At 46.2% G+C, this 19,408-nt stretch overlaps 1 protein-coding gene across 1 annotated transcript in view; it reads left to right on the top strand.

Annotated features, from left to right (window-relative positions):
- Positions 1-11,979, top strand: part of LOC113882061 (BOLA class I histocompatibility antigen, alpha chain BL3-7-like) — a 29,603-nt gene extending 17,624 nt beyond the window's left edge. Inside the window, 8 exon segments of the mRNA XM_027525234.1 lie at positions 8,743-9,012; positions 9,209-9,432; positions 9,434-9,485; positions 10,382-10,657; positions 10,776-10,880; positions 11,302-11,334; positions 11,474-11,521; positions 11,767-11,979. Of these exon segments, the coding sequence (XP_027381035.1) occupies positions 8,743-9,012; positions 9,209-9,432; positions 9,434-9,485; positions 10,382-10,657; positions 10,776-10,880; positions 11,302-11,334; positions 11,474-11,521; positions 11,767-11,807 (1,049 nt within the window). The 3' untranslated portion in view covers positions 11,808-11,979.
- The last annotated feature ends 7,429 nt before the right edge of the window (positions 11,980-19,408 follow it).

Below are 19,408 nucleotides of genomic sequence, written 5' to 3'. Positions count from 1 at the left end.
ATTGGCCACCTGATGCAAAGATTTGACTCATTTGATAAGACCCTGATGCTGAGAAAGTTTAAGGTGGGAGGAGAAGGGGACGACAGAGGATGAGATGGTTGGATGGCATCACCTACTCAACGGACATGAGTTTGAGTAAACTCCGGGAGTTGGTGATGGACAGGGAGGCCTGGCTTGCTGCAGTCCATGGGACTGCAAAGAGTCAGACACGACTGAGTGACTAACTGAACTGAACTGATACATGTAATTTCAGAAAAATACTGAAAGCATAAATATAGTTTACCATCAAAATACAGAGCTGACACCTGTGTGTTTATCTTCCAAGTGGAAAACAGAGTCTCTACCAGTGCCCAGGCCCGAAGTCCCTGTGCCTCTCCCCACTCAGACCCCACCTCCCTTTGCTCGAGTCCACTCAGTGACCCTCCCCCACCCTCTCCTCTCTGGTTCCTCCCCCCCACGCCCGTGGCCTCCATCCCATAATGTCAGTGTTTCCTGCCTCTCCACGCTTCTCCAGGAGCCTCCCCAACTTTACAGGCACTTTGGGATCTCCTCTCTCTCTTCTTTCTCCCCTCTCCTCCTGCATCCTAGGAATGGAGATTCCAGAGCTGATTCCCCAGAGGAAGAGTCTGTAAGTGTGGCAGTAGCCAGTAGCAAGGTCCCATCCCTTGATCATGAGGACCCCCTGTATGTTTGTGGGCTCCACCCTGGACCTGGCATTACGGCCTTGATATCTGATCCTCTCTGAGGCCAAAGTCCTTGGTTATTTAATGGGGAGAGAAATGTCCATGTCAGTGTGTATTTTGGGTGAAATTCCAACCTTGATTTTGACACCGAATGGACACCAGCTTGTGTGCACAGCACTCACCCACTGCAGGGAGCCTAAAGAGAGCCTGGGCAGGTCTCTGGTAAGGGGGTCAAAGGGGAGCTCAGGTGTCCAGTCATCAGCCCTGTGGCCACATGGAGGCATGACCACTGTTCCCTCTCCAGTTCTGCACAGGGAAGGCAGAGGATGCACTGTGGTCTGAGTCAGACAGAGGTGGCTGCCCTGGTCCATTGAGGGGGTGAAGGTGGTTTCTGAGCAGCTCTGGGGTCAGACTCGAGGGTACAGCAAGGATTAGAGGAGAGGAGAGCGCTGGAACCCCGCCTGTATCTCAGGTTTCCATCTTTTCTCTCCATGTCTCTTCTCAGAAGCTCATTGATGAAAACATCCTGAAAAGTTGATAATCACTTCTTCCATTTCCTGTTCGTTTCTAGTTGATATTAAAATGTGCATTCATTTTAGTATAGTTTGAGATTTACAAACAAGTAGCATAGTTAGTAGAGAGTTTCTATATATCCCACACTCTGTGAAGACATTATACCACCATCATACATTCCTCACAGCTGATGACCAATATTGATACAGTGTTACTAAACTCCAGGACTTATTTGGACTTCATTAGTTTTCCTTTAACCTGATCCAGGATCCTATGAAAGACACATATTAAGTCTGAATTGTGTCTCCTTCAGGCTCCTCTGGCTGAGACAGTCACACAGACTTCTTTTATTCTTGATGACTTTGATGTTTTGGGGAGTACTGCTCAGAGACATAGTAGAACATCTTTTGATTTGACTGGGGCAAAGGGTTTTGGGAAGAGGACCACAGAGATGAGTGACATTCTCCAGTCACCAAGGGTACACACTGTCCACTGGGATATCACTAATAAGTTCACTTCATCACCTGGCTAAGGTACATTTCCCAGGTTTCTGTGTGAACTTCTATTTTTACTTTCCCACTCCTCACCCTGTGATCTTTAGAAGAAAGTCACTATGTGCAGCCCACACTTAGGGGCGCTCTGATATGCACATTGGTGTACAGTTCAGCTCAGTTCAGTCGCTCAGTCGTGTCCGACTCTTTGCCACCCCATGAATCGCAGCATGCCAGGCCTCCCTGTCCATCACCAACTCCCTGAGTTCACCCAAACTCATGTACATCGAGTCGGTGATGCTATCCAGCCATCTCATCCTCTGTCATCACCTTCTCCTCCTGCCCCCAGTCCCTCCCAGCATCAGGGTTAGGTGTGTGCAAATATAAGTTTTCAAACGAGTTGGAGAAAATACTAGATTCATCAGTGGACAGGATGGAGAGTTTCTGGGTAGCTTCCTTAGAAACTGCTGACTCTCATTTCTCAAGGCTGCGCTGCTTCCTATTCCTGCCCCAGTGAGTGAGGGTTTCTGCTGCTCTGCGTCCTTCTGCTGCTCCAACCTTGGCGTCACCAGTTCTTGGACTGTAGATGTGCCATCAGGTGTGATGTACGTTACTGTCTTTGTAATTTACATTTCCTAACAACATAAGATGTTTAGCATCTTTTCATATACATTTCCATCGTTATACCTTCTACAAGAGGTGTCTGTTCAAACTTTATTTTTAAAGACTTATTTTCATTTTGTTGAGTTGAAGACTTCTATGTATATTCTAAAACACGTCCTTTATCAGATATGTGAATTGACAATAATTTCTCCCAGGCTGTGGCCTGACCTCTTCTACTGATCTAACAGTATTCATTAATGAACAGTATACTTTTCTGGAAAGAAAAATGAGAAATTTCTAACTGCACTTGTTTCTGAGTAGAGGACTTGAGTGAATGGGGAATGAGGGGAAGAACATGGATTATTTATTTTTGTATATGCTTGAGTATCTCTTCAATTCTCTTGTGTGCTGGTAAATAATGCTTTCAAAAATTACATGAAAATCACTTACATTTGTAAACACTTGACAGATCACCCTCAGCTCATACACTAGGATGTACATTCTGATCCTCTAGCTGGGCTGGAGCTCACCTCGCTTCTGTGTTATTCTCCTGTTGGACATAAGTCATCTCACAGAAGATCAGCATCAGACAAGGACATCTGAGTGCATGACACAGAGAGACAAAACAAGAACACGACAGCATTCTGTACAAGCTCAGACCAACCAGGCAGCACGGTGCCCCTCACCGTGGACCAAACCTCTCCCTGTGCTGATCCAGAGACCACTGCTTCCTCCCAGTCACAGCTGTATCCTTGCTCTAGTCTGCCCTCCCTATAGCAGAGGCTCACTGAGGTGCCCAGGCATAGAATTGCCCCCACTTCCTGACCACACCCAATCCAGAGTGAGCCAGTCTCGCACAGACGCTTCTCAAAATCAAAGCCCACATCCTCTATATCAGCGGTCCTCAACTTTTTGGCACCAGGAACTGATTTCATGGAAGACAATTTTTCCATGGACCAGGGGTGGGAGGAATGGTTTCAGCATGATTCAAGCACAGTATATTTTCTAATCTAATGTTGGCACTGATCTGACAGGAGGTACCGGGCCAAGCTCAGAGTTTGGGGACTCCTGGCTGTATGTGTTCTAACACCTTTCAAGGACACTACCTATCGTCTCTGATACTGTGTAATCTCCCTCGCTGTATCCAGTATAAATCCAACTTGATTGCCCACAGATTTGCTTCTGATGGTCTTTGGCTGAAGAACATTCAGACATGTTACCTGTTCGCCAAAAACTTTTAAGTATCTCCATTGGAACAGGGGCATATGTTTGTAGCCTGTGAGTGTCTGATTGACATAGGAAACATTTTTCTATTTTGATGGCTTTTAATCTTTGGGTCATAAAACTCTTCATTCCACAAGTGTAAAAAATTCATGTATATTTTTGTCTAGGAGAGAGGGGTCCAAGGGTGAAGGGAAGCAGAATTGATGGAATTTGGGAAGAAACTATAGCAGAAGCAGTAAGTAAAAAGTAATAAGGTGGTGAATTCTAATATTCTTCTTTACAACTTTCTAAGTATGTACAAGTCTTACAAAGTATTGATATCTGCTGTGTTCAATAAACACTTTCTTTTGGGCTACATGAAGACTTCTGTGTCTCCTTATGTTTACCAGGTTAAGGAAAACACCAAGAGATCAAGGATTATATATAGTGATGAGCAGTTTTGAACACTTACAACCTTAAGGTGATAAACCATGGTTTGGCTAATGTCTGAACACTCTATCTGTTAAAATACACATTAAAGAAACTTTCAGAGCACGCTGTATTTAAAGATATATCTAAGACCTGCACAGACAAATCCATAACTTCAATATTAAGATTATTTTAACGTGCATCAACCTATGAGTCACACAGTATCTTTTAGGGGAAAGAGACAGGAGATTAATTAACAACATTCTACATATGCACTGACCAATATGCTAGCTAGTAGCCACATATTGCTATTTAAATTAAATAAAAGTGCTCAGCACAACAGTCACTTTAAGGTGCTAAATAGCCTCATGTAGCTACTGGCTACCTGACTGGACAGCACAGACATAGAACAATTCTTTCAGCACAGGATGTTCTGTTGGAATGGACGGCTCTTCATTATTTGTGGGCCTCGAGTCAGGTGCACTAGACCACGTGAGTTGAAAGGGCCAATATTATTTTTCTTAGACACTACGTCAGATTTCTGTCTGGGATATGAATACACATTAAGCTGGTGTGTAACAAAATCAAACTAGGTTATGAGTGGGTCTGGCCCCTTCAGGTACAAACTGTTCCCAGTTCCTAAGGGGAAACACCTGTCCCCCCACCTTCCTTCCCAGATTGAGGACACTCTCTGGCATCACTTTCTAGGCAGTAAGTTCTCTCCTAGAGCAGCCCAGGCACAGGGCCCTCAGTTAAGTTTGGGGAGGCAGGGAGTCCAGCTCAGGAAAAAGCATTTTCCAAAATGAAGAGGAGCCAAAGGCAGGGATCAGTTGAGAGACGCCCTGGTTCCTTCAGAACAGCAGTTCTCAGAGTGTGGTCTGTGGAACCCTTGATGTCACTGAGACCCTTTCATGAGATCCCTGAGGTGAAAGCTACTTTCATAGCATCACTCAGATATTATTTGACTTCTCACTGTGTTGACATTTGCTTTGATGTATAACAGCAGTAATGCAGACTATGGTAGCAAACTTAACTAGTAATTATTTCCTCAAAACTTTCTTGCAGAAAAAAACAAAACTAATAATCAGGTTTGCTTTAAAACATCCAGAATGACACATTAAAAATTCTTATCTGTCCTTAATAACCAAAATGGAAAAAAATACGAAAAAGAATATATCTATACACATGTATAAGTGAATCACTCTGCTGTACAGCACAAATTAACATTATAAATCAAATATCCTTCAATAAAATAAAATTTTAAAAATAAACGAAAAAATGCTTATGTTTCCTAATCATCAGTCTTAAATACACATTTTAAAAGTATCTTCTGTGATGACATGGAAAGTACACATCGAGCACTTCTACTACATTTCAAAGTCCTATGGCCCAAGAAAAAACTGTGTGATCTGAACTACCCTCTTTTTCACGGAAAACAACTGTTATTGAAAGAATGAATGAGCAGAAACATCTGTATAATTTAGTGAAACAATCTATTACTTTGTAAAAATCTTATATTAGTATTAGAGATGTTCAATGAGCAAAATAGGCTTATGGATTTTAATGTAACAGAAGAGAAAATAGTCAATGATATTGTTTCAGGTCCACTGTGGACAAACCTTTGAGAAACTACAATTTGTACAGTTTTAGTTTTGTATCCAAGATGAACACCCACAATTATCTGGAAAGATTATTAAAAAATACTACTCCTACCTATGTGCGGGCTTTTTCACTTTCACAGACTACCGTCAAAATAACAGATTCAATGCAGACGCAAACCTGAAAATCCAGTGGTCTTCTAGTGAAAGAGACAGGAAAGAACTTGGGAGAAATGTAAAAAGCTCCATGCTTCTCACCACCCTGTTTATTCTGGGAAATAGTTATTCACATTAAACACATGGGTTATTAATATTATTTAAATAAACAAAAATGTTTAAAGTGTATTATTCGTAGTATGGAAAATATGCATAGAAGTGGTCACATAATACTACCCTTAGAGTCGTCACTAATTTGTAAGATTGTGTAGATATTTTAATCAAAATCACAAACAGCCCCAGAGCTAGGACTCAGGGACACAGTGGGACAAAGAGCTCTTGGAGGGGAGTTCAGTTCAGTTCAGTCACTCAGTCATGTCCAACCCTTTGTGACCCCATGGACTGCAGCATGCCAGGCCTCCCTGCCCATCACCATCTCCTGAAGCTTGCTCAGACTCATGTCCATCGAGTCAGTGATGTCATCCAACCGTCTCATCCTCTGTCATCCCCTTCTCCTCCTGCCTTCAATCTTGCCCAGCACAGGGGTCTTCTCCAATGAGTCAGTTCGTCCCATCAGGCGGCCAAAGTATTGGAGCTTCAGCTTCAGTATCAGTCCTTCCAATGAAGAGTCAGGACTGATTTCCCTTCAGATCGACTGGTTTGATCTCCTTGCAGTCCAAGGGACTCTCAAGAGTCTTCTCCAACACCACAGTTCAAAAGCATCAATTCTTCAGTACCCAGCTTTCTTTACGGTCCAACTCTCACATCCACACATGACTACTGGAAAAACCATAGCACCATAGCTTTGACTAGACGGACCTTTGTTGACAAAGTAGTGTCTCTGCTTTTTAATATGTTGTCTAGGTTGCTTGTAGCTTTTCTTCCAAGGAGCAAGTGTCTTTTCTTTTTTTTTTTTTCTAATTTTATTTTATTTTTAAACTTTACATAATTGTATTAGTTTTGCCAAATATCAAAATGAATCCGCCACAGGTATACATGTGTTCCCCATCCTGAACCCTCCTCCCTCCTCCCTCCCCATACCATCCCTCTGGGTCGTCCCAGTGCACTAGCCCCAAGCATCCAGTATCGTGCATCGAACCTGGACTGGCAACTCGTTTCTTACATGATATTTTACATGTTTCAATGCCATTCTCCCAAATCTTCCCACCCTCTCCCTCTCCCACAGAGTCCATAAGACTGATCTATACATCAGTGTCTCTTTTGCTGTCTCGTACACCGGGTTATTGTTACCATCTTTCTAAATTCCATATATATGCGTTAGTATACTGTATTTATGTTTTTCCTTCTGGCTTACTTCACTCTGTATAATAGGCTCCAGTTTCATCCACCTCATTAGAACTGATTCAAATGTATTCTTTTTAATGGCTGAGTAATACTCCATTGTGTATATGTACCACAGCTTTCTTATCCATTCATCTGCTGATGGACATCTAGGTTGCTTCCATGTCCTGGCTATTATAAACAGTGCTGCGATGAACATTGGGGTACACGTGTCTCTTTCCCTTCTGGTTTCCTCAGTGTGTATGCCCAGCAGTGGGATTGCTGGATCATAAGGCAGTTCTATTTCCAGTTTTTTAAGGAATCTCCACACTGTTCTCCATAGTGTCTTTTCATTCCATGGCTGCAGTCACCATCTGCATGATTTTGGAGCCCCCAAAAATAAAGTCTGCCACTATTTCCATTGTTTCCCCATTTATTTGCCATGAAGTGATGGGACCAGATGCCATGATCTTAGTTTTCTGAGTGTTGAGCTTTAAGCCAACTTTTTCACTCTGCTCTTTCACTTCCATCAAGAGGCTCTTTAGTTCCTCTTTGCTTTCAGCCATAAGGGTGGTTGTCATCTTCTTATCTGAGGTTATTGATATTCTCTTGGCCATCTGATTCCAGCTTGTGCTTCATCCAGTCCAGCATGTCACATGATGTACTTTGCATGTAAGATAAATGAGCAGGGTGACAATATACAAGCTTGACGTATTCCTTTCCCAATTTGGAACCAGTCTGTTGTTCCATGTCCAGTTCTAACTGTAGCTTATTGACCTGCATACAGATTTCTGAAATAAGCAGCTCAGGTCGTCTGGTATTCCCATCTCTTGAAGAATTTTCCACTGTTTGTTTTGATCCACACAGTCAACGGCTTTGGCATAGTCCATAAAGAAGAAGTACATGTTTTCTCTCTTGCTTTTTCGATGATCCAGGGGATGTTGGCACTTTGATCTCTGGCTCCTCTGGCTTTTCTAAATCCACCTTGAACATCTGAAAGTTCAGGGTTCGGGTTCTGTTGAAGCCTGGTTTGGAGATTTTTAAGCATTACTTTGCTAGCGTGTGAGATGGGTGCAATTATTGGGTAGTTTCAACATTCTACCTAGCAGGAGGGGAGGGATCAGGGCAAAGTCCCAGGTGCCTGGAGGGCAAGCCGCTCAGGATCTCAGGATCAAGGGCGGTGTCTGGGGCTGGAACCCTCCATGTTGGGGATTCCCCTTCTCCTCGAGTTTCACTGAATCTCTCACAACTTGTGTTTAGCCCTGCTGCCTGGACCCTCATGATGCGGCTCCAGTTCTCACTGCCACTAGGTGCCCGGTTTCTAGAAAAACCAATCAGCGGATCCCGGTTATAAAGTCTCCACCGACCCGCCCAGACGCTGCTTCTTCCCAGACCCAGAGGATGCGAGTCATGGGGCCGCGAACCCTCCTCCAGCTGCTCTCGGGGATCCTGGTCCTGATCGAGACACGGGCTGGTGAGTGCGGGGTCGGGAGGGAACGGCCTCTGCGGGGAGGGGCGAGGGGACCGCTCGGGAGTCTAGGGCACTACCCCAGGGAACGAGTGACCCCGACGCCCCTACCCAGACTCGCCCCCTCCCCGGGTCCCATCCTGTCCCTCCCTTGCATTCCGACCTTCTTTTCTACCCCTTTCAAAGTTCGGACAGGTTTTCGACCGCTTCCATCTCGCTGGCCCTACGCCCCCTCCTCCCTCCCGGGTCCGTCACCTCGGACCCGGGACCCGCGCCGGGAGGAGGTCCGGCCCGGTCTCACCCCTCCCCGCCCCCAGCCTTCCACTCCCTGAGGTATTTCTACACCGCCGTGTCCCGGCCCGGCCTCGGGGAGCCCCGCTTCATCATCGTCGGCTACGTGGACGACACGGAGTTCGTGCGGTTCGACAGCGACGCCCCGGATCCGAGGATGGAGCCGCGGGCGCGGTGGGTGGAGCAGGAGGGGCCCGAGTATTGGAATCAGGAGACGCGAAAGGCCAAGGACGCCGCACAGACTTTCCGGGCGAACCTGAACAGCCTGCGCGGCTACTACAACCAGAGCGAGGCCGGTGAGCGACGCGGGCCCGGGTCCGGGTCACGACCCCCATCCCCAGGGACCGGCGGAGTCGCCCGAGTCTGCGGGTCCGAGGGTCACCCCAACATTGCGGAACACACCCGACCCCCACCCGGGGGGAACCGGCGGGGCTTGACCCGGTTTCATTTTCAGTTTGGGTTTAATCACCGCGGGTGGTCGGGGCGGGTCAGGGTCTCACACCCTCCAGCTGATGTACGGCTGCGACGTGGGGCCGGACGGGCGCCTCCTCGGCGGGTATGAGCAGTACGGCTACGAAGGCAGAGATTACATCGCCCTGAACGAGGACCTGCGCTCCTGGACCGCGGCGGACACGGCGGCTCAGATCACCAAGCGCAAGGTGGAGGCGGCCGGTGATGCGGAGAGATTAAGGAACTACCTGGAGGGCCGGTGCGTTGGAGGGGCTCCGCAGATACCTGGAGAACGGGAAGGAAACGCTGCTGCGCGCAGGTACGAGGGGCGCGGGGCCGCCCTGATCTCCCCTCGGGCTGGAGCTGGCTTCCCACGAGGAGAAGAAAGTGGTGTCCTTGTGGGAGCAGCGCCCCAGGTTCTTGTCAGGAGAGGGAGGAAATCCGCCCGGGTTTTCATATTCTGTACAAGACAGTCACCAGTGGCCCCACTTCTCTGAAGGACAATCAAGGAATCCAGTGTCTTTGACGAAGAAGCAGGAAACAAACCATCCCTGAAATAGCTGGTCATCGGTGCCCTGTGACCCTGGCCGCCATCTTGTGATCCATGACTTTCTCTCTCAAGGCCTGTTCTCACCCTGAGAACCCCCTGACTTCAGCTTTCCTGAGTCATTCAGCCTTCACCAGACTCAGGACCTTTACTCTGTATTCTCCCCCTCACATTTTTAGAGCTCCTATTCTAGTCTCTCATTGGAGAAATTTCCAAGGACTAATGTAGATCATCCCTGATCTCTGATTTGAGGCTGTTATCTAGCTCTTGTGCTGCTTTTTTCAAAACCATGCTCCTAAACGTTCCATAGCTCAGAGGGTAAAAAAATTTCATAATAAGTCTGGGGATCTGATGTACAGCCTGGTGACTATAGTTAATAATAATTCTGTATTGTATACTTTAAAATTGATCTTAATCATTCTCATCACCCCTGTCAAACACGCACACACATAAGGTAAGTTGATGAATATATTAATTAACTTCACAGTGTACATATATATCAAAGCAACATGTAGTACACTCTAAATGTGTACAATTTTTGTTAAGTATACCTCAGTAAAGCTGAGGGGAAAAATCACTGTTCTGTCCTTTCTCAGCATGGTCACATGATGCTGCTTCAGTGACCAATGGAGGTAACACAAACTATGACTTTTCTGATTCTTCCTCAGATCCTCCAAAGGCACATGTGACCCATCACCCCATCTCTGACCATGAGGTCACCCTGAGGTGCTGGGACCTGGGCTTCTACCCTGAGGAGATCTCACTGACCTGGCAGTACAATGGGGAGGACCAGACCCAGGACATGGAGCTTGTGGAGACCAGGCCTTCAGGGGACAGAAACTTCCAGAAGTGGGCAGCCCTGGTGGTGCCTTCTGGAGAGGAGCAGAGATACACGTGCCATGTGCAGCATGAGGGGCTTCAGGAGCCCCTCACCCTGAGATGGGGTAAGGAGGGGGATGGGGCTGGAGCGTCCTCTCAGATAAAGCAGGAGCCCTTCAGGACTCAGTTCAGCAAGGTCAGGACTCAAGCCTGAGGGCAGGGCCTCTACCCTTGCCTCCACAGAGCCTCCTCAGACCCCCTTCCTCACCATGGGCATCATTGTTGGCCTGGTTCTCTTCGTGGTGGCTGTGGTTGCTGGAGCTGTGATCTGGAGGAAGAAGAACTCAGGTAGGGAAGCGAGGGAGGGATCTGAGTTTTCTTGTCTCAGTGGGGGTTTCAAGCCCAGGTAGTTTACCTGCCTGTTACTGGAAAGTATGCCCACACACGCATGGAGTCTGGAGCTGATGCTAACATTTTGCTTTTCTAAAGCATGTATGAAAATGAAAGAGAAAATTTTCACCTTCCTAATTCTAGTTGGGGACCAGGTTTCCAGCACTTGAAGGTCAGAGGGAGGTCCTTGCTGAGGACAGACCTCCAGGAGGGCAGGTGGCCCCGTCCTTACACGTCTCCCTTCTCTGTGTTCCTGATCCTAGCATGAGTTTTGACCACAGTTCCAAAAACTTCTCTGGGGTCCAGGACTAGGGGTTCCTGTAGGGTCTCATGACTCAGCCTTCTCCCGGGCCTCTCACGTGATATTTTCTTCTCACAGGTGAAAAAGGACGGACCTACACCCAGGCTTCAAGTAAGTATGGAGGGGGTGATTCCTGAGACCCTTGTGAGGGTGCAGACAGGAGGCCATGGGGGGCTCACCCTCCTCAAAGTTCCTTCTCTAGTTTCTCTCCTGTGGGTTCTGACCATGTCCTGGTCTTGTTCCCCCCCAGGCAGTGACAGTGCCCAGGGCTCTGATGTGTCTCTCACGGTTCCTAAAGGTGAGACCATGGAGAATCTAAATTGGAAGGGGGATTGGGGCAGAGGGGACACATTGGGCAGCAGGGATCTTTGAGTGGGACATGTGGGCATGTGGGGGGCTGTGGAGAATGTCAGCCCTTACGTGACTGACCTGAACTGGTTCCTGATTCTCTTCTCTAACAATGTGAGACAGCTGCCTTGTGGGGACTGAGTGATGCTTGGTCCTGCTTTGTGACATCAGATCCCCTGACCCCTCTTTCTGCAGCTGCATCTGAATGCATCTGTGCTCCTATTAGCATAACATGAGGAGATGGGGAGACTGGTGACCCCTGCCCACTGCGCCCCCTCCCCACCCTGAGCTGTGTTCTCCTCCCTGTTGGACTCCCGTGTTTCGGCAGAGGTGGGGCTGGGCCCTTTCTACCTTTGTCTTAACTTCATGTTGTGCTGAGAAATACTGAAATAAGAATCTGGATGTGAATTTGTTTTTTCTAATTCATGTCATGAGGGTTGATGGGTTAATAAAGAAAAAGATTCTTAAAGTTTGAGACAGGAAAACAAACGGAAGCACTGAGAATCTTCCAGCATCTACATGTTTACTGTGCTGAGTCTGATGTCAGTGGGACCAGAGAAGGATACGAAGAGGTATGAGCCCTCTCCAGTGAGTTCTGAGTCTTTTGTGGGCTTTAGAGTGGTCACTGGTTGGATGGGTCATCTTCTCTGTTTCTTTGTCCTTTTCCCTTCAGTAGAAACTTGTCCCACCAGAACCTGTGATCACAGGGACTCACAGGCAATCCGGGAGCTCAGCCAGATTGGGAACAACTGAGGTCAGTGATCAGAGAGCACTCGAATTGGGGAGGAGTCTTAAATCCACACTTCAGCAGTTGTAGTTTCCTGGGAAGAAAAGGGCTAGAGATGCATGTTGGTTTCTCTACCCTGAGGTACATAGCCAGGTGGAAGACTGAAGAAGTGTTATCAGCTCAAAATAATGAAAATCAATGAATCCTGCTGTTTGAAACTATTACCTAAATGGATTTCTCACTCATTCCTTAGTGTAAACAACGGAATACAAATTTTTCTGTTACATAAATGAGAATTGTGTATATGTGTACTCATTTCATTTCAGGAAAAGCCACAGAATAAGCTTGAAGTTACACAGCCAGGAACAGAATCCACAGTCCTCCTAGGTGGGGTCCCACATTGGACCCACTGGCCTCAGCTGAGCGCAGATATCACAGCTCACACCACTGAACCCGTACCGGGCTGGGACTGCTTTCATTACCTCTCTTGGCAAATGGGTGCCACCTTTGCCAAATGCATTCTTCACTGTTGCAGCTTATGTCACCACACCCTGAGCCAGAGTCAGTATGTGGTCACCTCACTGTGGACTTATGCTGTGTCCACCTGCAAGAATGTTGGGGAAGCAAATTTTCCTCTCATATGGAGGAAGGTAGTCTCTGCCTTCTACCAGGGCACTTAAAGTCTTGGGATTCCCCTAACATGGGAAGAGGGTACAGTTAGTAGGTGTGGAGGTTGGAAATGAGAGATGGAAAAAGAATGACAAATGTCATTTTGGTTTTGGCTGTATTTGAACATTGCTACGGACCAATGACTCTTTGTGCCTCCCATTTCTCCCCTTTTAAATGTGTTTGAGGCTTCCCTGGTGGTCCACTGGTTAAAAATCTGCCTGCCAACGCAGGGAACATGGTTCAATCCCTGTTAGCAGAAGATCCCATGTGCTGCGGAGCAACCGAGCCCACTGGCCACAACTACTGGAGCCCACATGCTCTAGAGCCTGTGCTCTGCAACGAGAGAAGCCACCACAGGGAGAAGCCCCCGCTCTCCACTACTAGAGAAAGCCTTTGCACAGCAATGAAGACCCAGCACTACCAAAAATAAATAGATAATTCTTTTTTAAAGTGTATGAAGGTTATGCCCGTCCCACCATTGTACATTAGACATGATACAAAGGGCAAGATTCCATTATTTTATATGGCAGACTAATATTCCTCTTACATTTTCATATCTGTTCAATCATTGATGGGCACTTAGGCTGTTTCTATATCTTGACTACTGTGGTAAGCAATACTTCAGTGCACATGGGGGTGGACATCTCTTTTCTCCCCTCTTATCAAGCTCCCTTTAATTGTTAACACAAAAATTTCCATGTTTCATACTAAAACTGGCCCTGCACAGGTGTCTGATGAATGACCTTTTGACAACAGAGCCCCCTTTCCCCGTCATGCACCACCATGTTTTAACATGGGTCCCTGAAGAAGCAAGTAATTCAGATGCGGCTCTGAAGAGCAGATTACCTCACCTTTTTTGTGCCTCCAATGTCCTTTTCTCACGCCGAAGACCACCCTGCTTGGGGGATAGGGTGGGGGAGGAGGAGACAGGCATTTGGCTTGTAGGATCTTATTTCCCCCACCAGGGATTGAACTCGGGGCCCTTAGCAGGGAAAGTGCTGAGTCCTACTCACTGGACCACCAGGGAATTCCCCTGGCCTGCTTCTTTGTCCTGGAAATATCGCAAGCCCCTGGCCTTTGGGGAAGAAAACATTCGATCTGTCCTGCCATCACCTCACTTGGCTGCCTTGTGACTAAATCCTTTCTTTGCTGCCAACCTTGGCATGTTGCGGTTTTGGCTCACTGCTAACTGGGCAGATGAACCTGTCTCAGTAACATCCTCACTTCCAGGAGGGCTCTAGGCTTTACAACCTTGCCTTCTGCCTCCCACTTGCCTTCCAGATAGCAGCAGCGGAGGGAGGTGCAGGCAGAAGGGCTTCCTTTAGTAGAGGCTTGACTGGGTGGGGCGGGCGGGGCATGGCGCTGGCCAGTCAGAGGCACCTGAAGAAGAGCTTGGGGCCTCGGTCCAGGGTGCACCCTTGGGGCCCAGCTGGCAGGCAGGGCATCACGGTCTTCAACAGAGACAGCTGCTGCACCATAATCTTGTTCCAGACGCCCAGGCCCAAGGACCTGGACAGCACAGCCTGATGGGTGGAGGAAGCTGAGGCCTCGGGACCGATCCCGGAGGGCAGCCAAGAACTCCTCCAGGCCAGTTCAACTGATCTCAGGGTGGGCAGACAGGTGAGTGAGACCAGTGAGGAGCAGAGACGGAGACATCTGTTCAGAGCTCTTCAGGCCACGTTGCCCAGGTGGTTTGCCGACAGCTTCAGGTACCCCAGGCTTCAGGTACCCCAGGCGCAGCCTTTCCAGATCAGGTAGCTGACCAGGGTCCATGAGGCCTGGGTCACTCTCACTAGCAGCTACAGTGCTTAGCTTCAGATGCAGGAGGCTGTGGGCCGGCAGGCTGCTCAGGGCCTGGGCTAGGGCAGTGGCGCCCAGGCCATTGTAGGACAGAGCCAGTGTCTTCAGGCACTAGGTGTCTTGGAAGGTGCTGCTCAGGGCCACCTGGTGGTTCAGGGAAAAGCTGGGGCCTAAGTCACAGGCTTGGAGGTACACGGTGCTGAGCGAGCGGCAGACCCGCAGGATGGAGGCCAGAGCCTGGCCACAGCCATCCCACCAGGAGTTCCCCTAGCTGGTGGCAGACGGCGGCCTCATCCTGCAGCTGCTCACTCCTCTGTGCTCTAGCCTGGGTCTTGCTCAGCTGGCAAAACTTGTGGTCCAGCCTCATACTCAGGGGTTTGTTCACCCAGTCGCCCCACCCGGGGTTCTGGACATCCCACGTTCTCCATCGCCATGGCTGCCACATTTCTTTTTGAGTTAGTGTTTTCATTTTCTTCAGATAAACATCCAGAAGTAGAATTGCTAGATCACATGGTAGTTCCATTTTTAATTTTTTGAGAGATCTCCATACTGCTTTCCATAAGGGCTGCTCTAATTTTATATTCCCACCAACAGTGCATAAGAGTTCCTTTTTCTCCACATTCTCGCTCACATTTGTAGAAGACTTTAATTATCTGGTGTATAATTATCCAGGGTATCTGGTGGCTCAGACGGTAAAGCGTCTGCCTGCAATGCGGGAGACCCGGGTTGGATTGCTGAGTTGGGAAGATCCCCTGGAGAAGGAAATGGCAATCCACTCCAGCACTCTTGCCTGGAAAATCCCATGGAGGGAGGAGCCTGATAGGCTACACTCCATGGTGTTGCAAAGAGTCAGACACGACTGAGCGACTTCACTTTCACTTTAATTAAAGTTCAGCTTATCAATTATTTCTTTCATGGATTGTGCCTTCGGTGTTGTATCTAAAAAGTCATTACCATACCCAGAATTCATCAAGGTTCTCCTATATCACCTTCTGGGTGTTGTATAGTTTAACATTTTACATTTAGGTCTATATTCCACTTTGAGTTAATTTCTGTGAAGGGTGTAAAGTCTGTGTGAGACTGATGTTTTTTCATATAGATGTCCAGTTGTTCCAGCACCATTTCTTAAAGAGGTTATCTTTCCTCCATTGCATTGCCTTTTGTCAAAGGTCAGTTGACAATATTTATGTGGGTCTATTTCTAGGCCCCTTATTCTATTCAGTTGATCTACATTGTCCCTTAGCATCCACAGGGGATTAATTTCAGGGCCCCTCAAAGACACCAAAGTCTGTGGATGCTCAAGTCCCTTTTAAATGATGTCAACTGACACACATCTTCCTGTGTACTTTAAATCATCTCTAGGTTACTTCTAATCCCTGTAATACGATACCTGTAACTGCTATGGAAATGTTTGTAAATACAATGTAAATGCTATGTGAATAGTTTCCAGTGTGTAGTAAACTCAAATTTTGCTTTGGGGAACTTCTGAGAATTTTTTTTTTTTCATGTTGGGGGCAGTGGTTTGCCCTGTTTCCTCTCTTTGATGAATTCTAGAAGAACTGGTAATTTTTCAGCTCATTCAGGTTTTTACTTGTCTTAAGGACAGAAAGGTGATTTCCAAGCTGCTTATGTGTAGAATTGAAACCAGAAACTCCCCAAAGATCTTTTCACGGAACTTCCATTTTCCGTTTCTAGAAAAGATGGGCTATAGTATACGGACAAATCCTTCCACTGAAAAGAGGTAAAAATAAACTCAAAAACCATCTTCTTAAAAGCATCAACGAGTTGACAAGATAGTAATAAATGACTTAGCCTCCCAAAGAAGAGAAAGATCCTGCTTGCCCTTCATAGAGAACAGTGTCCTGGAAATGGAGAAGCAGCCCTGTAAGTTTATTGCACCAGAGTCCAAACAGGCAGGCCTACACTTCCAGCTCTTCGCCCCAAGTCCCTGACGTTTTCACCCATCGGTCTTCCTTCAAACTGTAAACCAAGTTTTTAAAATTCTGATTTAATGTATACGGAAATTCTATAATATATATGGTAACGTATGTTCACTATAGAAAATTTATAAAATGATGAAAATAAATGATAATAAAAATAGCTGTAGCCTTCACACTTGGAAATATTCTGTTGTATTTTCTTCTAGTTTATTATATAAACTGATGCTGCCCAGGTACCAAAGCTCTAAGTTGACGGGCACAGATCTCAGTGCCCCCAAGCTCTCTGTCTATATCTCTGCCTTCCAACCAGTGATGATGGATGGTCCTGCACATACCTAAGGTCACCTCTCAGCTTGAGCATAAGATTGGGCCCCTGCTTCCCCCAATAATCAATTTCCTGGTCTCTACTGTATCACTCATTCTTGCATACAAATGTGCTGTAATATTAATACCTCTCATTAGAACAAACAAAATGAAACCAAATAAATGAAAACAAAATGGTCCCATTAAAATCCACCACTTGATGCCATATCCCCCTCTAACCAGTGCCCCATTTCTATGACTTTCCTTATAGAACAATACTTGAGTCCATGCTCTCACCTACTGTGCTGTCTTTTATTTTTATCAGATACATATATGCACATATCTTGAAAAATAAATACCACTACAAGGCCTGTTAATGGAAATAATTGAGTGAGTGAAAGGCACTCAGTCGTATTCAACTCTGTGCAACCCCATGGATTGCAGCCTCTGTCCATGGAACTCTCCAGGCAAGAATACTGGAGTGGGTAGCCATTCCCTTCTCCAGAGGATCTTCCTGACCCAGAGAATGAACCCAGGTTTCCCACATTTCATGCAGATTCTTTGGCATCTAAGCCACCAGGGAAGCCTCCCAATCTTCCATACATCCCATTTCTGATCCCAGAGCCAACCTCTTTAACTTTGTGTGTTTCTCTTATTGGTATTTCTGTTCCTCTAAATAGCACATTCATAATACTCCTTCTTTGTTTTTTTATGTGTATCCTTTTAGTGAATTAGCTCTCTTTAACATACCACAATCCTTCAAATAGTTGTTTTATAATTTTTATTAGCTCAGTGTTCAGTGTCTACATTATTATGACCATATAAACAAATGCTACTCACAGCTAAGCATTTAGTAGACTGTGATAATTTTTCTCCCTTGAATTTTTAAAAACATTGTTCTGGAGTTAATAAATGTCTTATTCCTTCATTTGCTTAGTTTCTGTTGTATTGATTATGAGATCACTCCCAAATTTCCTCCACAGCCTAAGTCCTTATGAATATATTCAAGCACATCAGATATTCTACCAACTTCATCTCTTTGCACAGACTTTCCCATGGCCCTCGGTGCTGCCACACGGGGACAGGTTCCCTGCTCGCCTGGGCATGGCTGACATTCGGAATCTCCTTCACCTCATCCCAGACTGACCTCTGCCTCTCTTTCCTACTGGCTTGCCCTGTTGCCTGGATCTCACATATTCCTCTCTTTGGTGTTCTCAAACACTTTCCCTTTACTCCATCTAGTTAGTATCCTGAGAAAGGGAACATGTAAAGAAAAATATTGAAACTAAATATCTAAAAAAAATCCCCTGGAGAAGAGCATGCCAACCCACTCCAGTATTCTTGCCTGGAGAATTCCATGGTCAGAGGATCTGGTGGGCTACAGTCCATGGGGTCTCAAAGAGTTGGACACAACTGAGTGACTAGCACATACACACACACACACACACACACACAAATATCTAAAAATGTCTTCAGGCCACTAGCACTTACATAGTGACTTGACATAGAATTCTGTGTTGGAAATAATTTCCCTCAGAATTTAGAAAGCATTGCTTCAGCATTTTCTAGCTTCTCCAGAGCAGATTTTTTTTTGCCTCTTGAAGTTTTCAAAGTCTCTTCTTTTTAAAAAAATGTTACTTACTTTGTCTTTGGTTGCGCTGGATCTTCATCGCTGTCCAAGGGCTTTCTCTAGTTACACGAGCGGGAGGCGGCTCCTCTTGTTGTGGAGCACAGGCTCTAGGCTTGCGGGCTCAGTAGTCGGGGTGAGCATAAGGGCGAGTGGGCTGTGTAGTTGCGACACACAGGCTCAGTAGTTGTGGTGCCTGGGCTTAGTTGCTCTGGGCATATGAAATCTTCCCAGACTAGGGCTCAGACCTGTGTCCCCTGCATTGGCAGGTGGATTCTTATCCATTGTGCCACCAGGGAAGTGCTCAAGGTCTCTTCTTTGCACCCTTTTCACCAAAATTTCACCTGTGATATATCTTTGTGTGGATCTGTTTTCATCTTCTGTGCCGAGAACTTGGTTGGGACCATTCAAAGTATAAACTTTTGTCTGTCAAACTCTGAGAAACTTTCTTGAAATTTTAAAAATATTTGCTACTTTCCATTCATGTTGAAACTTATGTTCTTGATGTGTTGGAATCCCTTGCTGATAACCCAGAACTCATGGTTCTTCTTTCCTTCTTGCCATTTCTTCTCCATTTTGTAGCACTAAATGGAAGTACAACTTAATTTTCTAATTCTTCTATTGAATTATTTATTTCTGTGATCATATTTCTAATTTCTAAGAGTGCTTTCTTCTTCTCTGTATACAATAATATGTAATTCTGGTCTTTTTTCATATGCCATATCTTTTTTGCATCTTTTATATATTATTGATTATAGTCATATGGAATCC

Source organism: Bos indicus x Bos taurus, chromosome 23 (genome assembly GCF_003369695.1).
Source record: "Bos indicus x Bos taurus breed Angus x Brahman F1 hybrid chromosome 23, Bos_hybrid_MaternalHap_v2.0, whole genome shotgun sequence".
NCBI lineage: Eukaryota > Metazoa > Chordata > Mammalia > Artiodactyla > Bovidae > Bos > Bos indicus x Bos taurus.
The sequence above is the reverse complement of the archived record's forward strand: the minus strand, read 5'-3'. Positions and strand labels throughout refer to the sequence as shown.